The sequence below is a fragment of the Mus caroli genome, chromosome 16 (assembly GCF_900094665.2).
Source record: "Mus caroli chromosome 16, CAROLI_EIJ_v1.1, whole genome shotgun sequence".
NCBI classification, from domain to species: Eukaryota; Metazoa; Chordata; class Mammalia; order Rodentia; family Muridae; genus Mus; species Mus caroli.
In genome coordinates this window covers 42,977,883-42,985,517 of record NC_034585.1, presented here as the reverse complement: position 1 = coordinate 42,985,517, position 7,635 = coordinate 42,977,883, and the positions used below count along the sequence as shown (strand labels likewise).

The 7,635-nt window shown below is 44.1% G+C and overlaps 1 protein-coding gene across 6 annotated transcripts in view; it reads left to right on the top strand.

The window, feature by feature from the left end:
* Window positions 1–7,635, top strand: part of Phldb2 (pleckstrin homology like domain family B member 2) — a 211,609-nt gene that overhangs the window by 128,181 nt on the left and 75,793 nt on the right. For all 6 annotated transcript variants that reach the window (XM_021184542.2, XM_021184540.1, XM_029470303.1 and 3 more), the window contains one exon: window positions 5,915–7,251. In XM_021184542.2, coding sequence (XP_021040201.1) covers window positions 5,929–7,251 — 1,323 coding nt within the window. In that variant the 5' untranslated portion in view covers window positions 5,915–5,928. The remainder of the gene's footprint in view (window positions 1–5,914; window positions 7,252–7,635) is intronic.

Sequence of the window (7,635 nt, the reverse complement as noted above, 5' to 3'; positions counted from 1 at the left end):
ATTGGACTTGCAAACTTTATATGCCCCAATATAGGGGAATGCCAGGGCCAAAAGAATGGGAATGGGTGGGTAGGGAAGTGGGGGGCACTATGGGGGACTTTTGGGATAGCATTGGAAATGTAATTGAGGAAAATATGTAATAAAAATATTAAAAATTAAAAAAAAAGAAAATGGTAAAGTGAAAATATTAAGAAGAAATAAAGGCAAAAGAAAAAAGCAAGAAAGAAACCTTAGAGTAGGGGCCCTGAAACATCACCTGAGGGTTCTGATCCCCGGTAGCCCCAACCTTTCTTCTATGCCCTGCTGTTTATCTCCACAACAGTGGGCTGCTCCAAAAACGCTTTAAGTCTGGCTTCTGAGGCATCATCTCTGTGTGTTACAAGGCTTCTTTATCTTAGGCTGCTGTGGTGATGTGGAGAATGAGTTCTTACATGAATGTGTGTTTGCTGCTGTCTGTTGTAATAGGTACTGTCTTCTGGAGTAAGACAAGACCTTTGTGCAGTCATTACAAATACTTTTCCCCACCCCCAACCCCAACCCCACCCCCACCCCCACACACCCGGAACTGCTTCTCTTGGTGAGTCTTTGTGAGACACAGAAGCCTCTTCTTCAGAGGTTATCCATCTACCTATGTGAGTCTAGTGGTTAATAATTATTTCATCCAACCAGGTAGATCCTTGCGCAAAGAACGTGGTGCAAAGGGAAAGGACTGGCGTCCATTTGTTGAAGAAATAAGAACTACTAACACATTTTCATTTTCATTCTCTGCCCTGGGATATAAAAATCATGACTGGAGAGGAGGAGTTTGAAGAAATAGAGGTTAGGAAGCTAGAACAAGAGAGAAGCAGAGCCTAGTCCAATGGAGACTGGGGCAGTGGGCAGCGCCAGGCTTCAACTATGCAGCAGGCAGCACTAGCAGGAGAAAGGGCCTGGGAGTGTTTGCTGAGGGGAGGGAGCAGTTGCAGATGGCTTGGGGGGGGGCTGGAGGGGCATGTGGAGAGGTAAGGCTTGTTTGCAGAGACAGGGGAGTCTGAGAAGGGTTGAGGGTCAAGAACAATTATTTGTAAAGTAGGAGGGCTTGTTTGCTATAAGGACATGGAGAAGAGCAAAGGTTTAAAGGAGAACAGGGGACTTAGAGTACTTTTGCATTCTGAAAGGGGACTAGGGGAGAGAAGCAAGTGTTTGCTCCTGAGGCTTCTAATTAGCCTTCTCCTGACCAGGGTTTTGATGTCATCAGTAGAAAGACAGGGAGGACTCTGTGTATGTATTGTTCTCCCTTATAAAGCATAGGCCTTGCGGTGAAAATAAATTTTTTTTCAGCTTTTCTCTTCAATCCTCTCAAAGGACCTCCCTCAGGCCCTATCAACTGCCACTGGTTGCCACAGAAATACCCCCACAGAACTCCTGTGAGGAATGGTGTTGCCTCTCAGGGCCTGCTTGACTGGCCCTGAATTCAATTACGTGCCATCAGTACTCTGTAATCCTAACAGCGCCATATTGTAAACATCACTGCAGAGAGTTAAGCCTGCCCATGGACCACCAGCATGCTGGAGAGCCCTAAGTACCAGGCATCAACCACTGTCTGCCACAAAGCACACAGGAACAGTATCCCCCACACCCCAGCCACCCCAGCTCCAGAGCTCTGGCAGGACACAGTATAGGCTCAAGGCACTACATTATGGACACTTTGATATATATCTGTAGACTTTTAAAAGTTGGTTTTCCTAAAGTTGCTTCTGTTCATGAATAGCAGGGCACAATTTCCGCTTTTCTATATTATTTAGGTGCAGTGTTTCTGTGACTAATTCCTGTGGTATCAGGTGACCCCCACAAGTGTCTACACACAGCAAGGTAAAAATATGGGTCATTGCTGGGTCTGGTGGGAATCTTCCAAAGCCACTTACTTGGCTAAAGCCAGGGGGATGATTCCACCTTTCCGCCAGATGTTCAGACCTGTTCTCTAATGCAATGCAGCAAGCACTTTGTTTGAAAAAGCTCGAGTTCTTTGTGCACCTTCATTTGCTGGCAACGATGGTGCACATGGCTCAGTTGATGTCAGAGTCCTTTTGGACGGTTAGGTTTTAAACTAGATGAGCTCCGTTGTCATCTGGTGGGAGTAGAGTAGAACTGAAGAATTGTTTTAAAAATCATTTAAAACACACCACAGAGAAGCAGCTCTCTGAAGAAATGTTTAACAACGTTCCTTTAAACTGCTTGTTGAAGTCATTTTTCTCCTCCGGGGAAAAGGGGCTGTGGTTTTTCTGTAACATCTTTCAAGGGACTCCATCCTGACTGCCTGGAGTTTTCTGATTGACAGTAAGATGAATGCGTGTTTTAGGTGGTAAAATAACAAGAGCCCAGGAAGGATTAAATTTATGGATTGGAAAGTAAATGCAAACGTTTCAACACACATTAACTTCTTTCCTGTTTAAACTTCCCCAAGTTGTCCTTTCTCTCAGATGGGCACCAGATGCACTCCCTGCTGCGCCCAGACCTTCTGAGGCTATGTATAGAAGAGTGCATGAATTCATTCATTCCGTCCTCCAGCTCTGTTTTGCTTTTCCCAATAACACAATGCAAGGATTACGTAGTTTCCCTAGGACCTCTTCTTTGTTCACATAAAATGTTCAGGAAACCCAAAATAAGCACGGCAGTAGCAAATATAAAAGATGGCAGTAAACCCAGGGGTTGCTTCAGCTCCTTTCTTCTGTTTCCTACTTCTTTCTGTTCTCTTACTTATGCTGCCTTGCCCAGCATCCTAGCAGCCTTTCTCTTTTAGCCCAACTCCTCCTTTTCTTTCTGTAAACTCAGTGGTAGTCTCCAATGCATTCTGCCTGCAGTCACATCCTCAACTGGATGTGAGGAATGAGTCATACATTCCCACTTGGGTCTCTACCTCTGCCTCTGCTGCCCTTGCCCACACCCTACTCCCCAGTTCCAGGTGCATTACCAATTACCGTCCTGCAGTTCCAACTCACTTCCTAGTCCTAGGTTTCCTTTCATAGGGTCACACCTCAGCTGTAGAGTGCCCCGGAAATCAGAAAGAAGAGACGTTTCTACAGCTACTGATGCTCTCTTGTTGAGTTAGAAAGACCACCCAGCTAGCTGATTTCCTTTAGTGTTGAGTTGGTATGCAGGACTAAAGGGATACCAAGTTCAGATAAAGAGACACATGTATTCAGCTAGGCGGCAGACACATCTTCAAGGAAAATGAGTGGATTGCATACATGTATCTGATGATAAATCTGTGAAAGTTGTGGATTAGTTACTTTTCATTGCTGTGACGATATACCGGACAAGAATCCACTTAAAGGACAGTTGTGTTTGGCTTGCAGTTTGAGGGTATACAGTCCATCGTTGCAAGAAAAGCATGCTGGTACGAGTGAGAAACTGCTGGTCTCATTTAACTGCAGTTAGCAGGCAGTGAACCAGAAGTGAGGCTGAGAGAGACATCTCAAAACCCTTCCCTTAGTGACCGACTTCCTCTATCACCGAAAGTGTCTACAACCATTCTAAGCAGGGCCACCCCTGGCAACCAAGTGTTCAAACAAATGAGAAACTGACCAAGTTAAAAAAAAAAAAAAAAAAAGGTGTAAGGGCTGGAGAGATGGCTCAGTGGTTAGGAGCACTGACTGCTCTTCTGAAGATTCTGAGTTCAAATCCCAGCAACCACATGTATATAATTTTGAGCCGGGTGTGGTGGCGCACACCTTTAATCCCAGCACTCGGGAGGCAGAGGCAGGCAGATTTCTGAGTTCAAGGCCAGCCTGGTCTACAGTAACTTTTAATGTGAATTTTTTTCATCCCATTGTTACTGCTGTGGGAGAAAGGTAAACACAAGGGGACAAATGATGCTGGGTTCTATGGGGAGCATCAGTGAAATAGCAAGAAGCATCAGATTTAAAATATGGATGAAGGATGGTGATGACTGGGCTTGTTGATAGAAGCAGTGAAAGAGACACAACAGAGGAGGTCATGATGACTCTCCAAATCCTGATCTAAGTGCCTGTAAGAAAACTACTGGCTGTGCACATTATCTGCTCAGTGTGTGTGTGTGTGTGTGTGTGTGTGTGTGTGTGTGTATACATATATATATATATATGCATATGTATATGAAAGTAACTATATTCATTGAATGTTTTTAATGTATATTATGTGAGAATATATTATACTATAAAATATATTTTAAAAGTGGTATTAAATGGTTTCACACTGTTCACTCCTGTGATGAACCATAGCTTTTCCACATATCATTGGGCATTTAAGGTTATTTTTTCTATATTATAAATAACCCTGAAACTCTTTAGGACCCATTTCTTTTATTTTCTCAGTCCTGAAATATTTATGTTGGGAGAACTGGCCAAGACTTATTAAAATTTCAAAATGGCAAACCCACCAGGGACAAAATGAGTTCAGAAAAAGACTAAGGCTAAGTGAGGGTTGTCTTACCTTCACTCTTACAAATGTTGCAAGTGAGACTGATGTGGCTTTCAACTTTGGAACTGGAAATAACTGATGAGGGCATTGTCTTGGGGTAGAGGAGCACTGACCACGGGCCATGAACTGCAGGGCCACAACTCACTGAAATCCAAGTATTGGGCTTAGCTCTGATGATTTGTGTGGATTTCTAAGCTATTGTTTTGAAATATATCATTTTAACAGACATTCAAGTAGAGCTTTGAAAGACAATGAATCCAAGGCAGCATTTCATGGGGGTGGGGAGAGACTGTAGCTCTCTTGAGCAACTCCTAGCACCACCTGGATGTAAAGCAGGGACATTTCCTTGACTCCTGCCTGTAGGGGAGAAACATTTCCATGCTGAGAAGACTGAATTTCCCTGGAGAAACATGATGCTAAGCAAAGAGAATGAAGTCTTCCCTCTATGGTATGAGGATGTGTGTAATTGAAAAATGTTTTAAGGTTTTTTGTTTGTTTGTTTGTTTTCCTATAGAGCGATGGAAGTCAAGGAGATGAATATAAGAAAAAATTCTAGACATAATCTTTTCCACCAATCATTAGTGTCTGAAGTCCCCCAGGGCTGGAGGAAAGTCTTAGCCCTGCATGTACTTACTGAAGTCAAATTATGTATTTCCTTTGTTAATAATATAAAGATAGTTTCTTTCAATATAAGCCTTTTCACTTTCAGGGCTAGTTTTAATTCAAGGAAAATTTCATAGATTAAAATTTTAAGTCAATGTTTGACTCTCAGACCTAAAACCCAAAAATATATATTTATTTTTGAAAAAAAAATACTTATGGAAGATAGAGTCCTACTTTATCCCTCGAGTGATGGGTTAGACTTTGGTAGGTAGACCAGAAGGCACATGGTGGTTTTGTTTGAGAAGAGAGCTCACTACCAAGGACAAGCACAACACATTTTGGATGCCAAGGAATTTGAAGAATAGAATAATTTAGGGCTTTTAAATGTGCCATCTTGACCATGGGACAGCAATCTTGGGAACACCCTTTGATCCAGTGTCTCTTATCTCTTACCTTTTTCTAATGAGCTTTTTGCTGTCCACTTAAGAAGTGAACTTCTATCCCCTCCCTACAAAAGAACCACGCCCTCGCATTCTGGATCAGTGTATAACATAAACTTTCTTCCTCGGTCATGACATGAGTATTGTTTCTTCAAGACTGTTTCTGAGCTGATGATGAGTCTAGCAGAAACATCTAAAGGAAAAACCATTTGGTGGTTCTTTTAGGCACATAGAAGATATTCAGGAAGACAGTCGTTCTCCAGAGACTGAAACACTAGACTAGAAATTCTTCTCTTACATACCAGCCTAATCCTGAGCCATTATTTTACTAGGGATTTGTAAAATATATCCCTGAACAGAAGTCCTTATTTTTCACCTTTTGGTACGCTTTCACGTGTGTTTAAACTAAAACTTTCTCCTTTTCCCCTTTACAGGGTCCAGCCATATTATGGCAGAAGATAGCCACATGCAAAAGCAGCTGGAATTCCAAAATGGCAGCTTAGAGGAAGGAGTTGTGGTACGTTCCCTGGAGAACGAGCCCCAAAACATGATGGAGAGCCTAAGCCCGAGGAAATACTCATCAAGTCTGAAGTTTAAAGCCAACGGGGACTATTCTGGCTCTTATTTAACCCTCTCCCAACCGGTGTCTACCAAGAGAAGCCCTTCTCCAATGGGCACCAGTGTCAGGAGCAGTCCCTCCTTGGCCAAAATCCAGGGAAGCAAACAGTTCTGCGATGGAATTGATAAAACTATTTCCATGAAACCTCCTATTTCTTTCCTCAGTTCTGCAGCCTCTCTTGGCGGCTATCCTCTTGGGAAAGCAGATTTGGATCATTATACTGGTCGAGACAGTGAGAGGTCCACCAGGCTCTCAGAGAAGCCTCCCTATTCCAGATACAGCTCTAGGAATAAATCACATGACAGTGTCTACTTTCTAGGGGGGCTGGAAGGAAGAAAAACCTCTGGCTCGCTCCTGACCATGTGGAATGGAAATTCCTTGAGCGGCACTGGCTCGTCACCCATCAGCAGGTCTGGGGCAGCGAGCATGCCTTCAAGTCCAAAGCAAGTCAGGAAGATGAACCTTCAGGACCACTCGACACTTCAGCCCAGGTTAAGCAGGCACAAGGAGCCGGCCTCTGAAAATGTCAGTGTGAGAACAAGGAAATACTCAGGGAGCAGTCTGAGTAATATGGGTGCCTACAGCCGATCGCTTCCCAGGTTGTATAAAGCCACAGACAACCAGATGTCGCCTCTCAGCCTGCCTCCAAGAAATTCCCTGGGCAATTCCAGACGAGGTCAGTTAGCAGAAAAGGATCTACCTCATAGCCTAGTGGATAGTGACAATTACCTTAACTTTTCTTCTCTAAGCTCAGGGGCTTCACCCTATAAAACCTGTCTGTCAGAGGGAAATCCTTATGTAAGCTCCGCCCTCAGTGTTCCTGCCAGCCCTCGAGTGGCTCGGAAGATGCTCCTGGCCTCCACCTCCTCTGATGACTTTGATAGGGCTTCATACTCAGGGACCAGCCCAAGTCATTCCTTCATTTCTGGAGAGCCAGACCGAGTGCTTGTGGCCAGGAGAAACTTCTCTTGTGGATCAATGGAGCTTGATGACTCTGATCTGGAAAGCCTAAGACAGTCGTCAGAAACTCCGCAGCCGGTCCTTCGAGAACGGAAAAGTAGCATTAGCTCCATCTCGGGACGTGACGACCTGATGGATTATCACCGAAGACAGAGGGAGGAGAGACTCAGGGAGCAGGAGATGGAGCGACTGGTAATCTGACTCTTTTGACTTCACCGTTCCCCTGACTTGCATTCACAGGGCTGGCGACAGACACCGTGGAGTCCATTCCACGTGGAGAGATGGAATTCCCACTGGACCAGCCGCAGTCCCTCCGACTTCTTGCTCTCTGTCTTATATAACTCTTTCTTATCTATTTTTTCAGACATGTTTGGGCATTTTGAAACTTCCAGAGCTCACTAGTCCCAGAGCCTTGTGTTTATTTAGTTGTTCTGCAGAGTTCTAGAGTCCTTTTTCTCTTCTCTTCGCTACCTTACCATTATTTTTCCCCCCTTTCTTTCATGTGCTGCGGATTGCACCCAAGGGCTTGTACAACCACTAGAAATCCTGGGAAAAGCTAATGTCTAGTGCATTTTG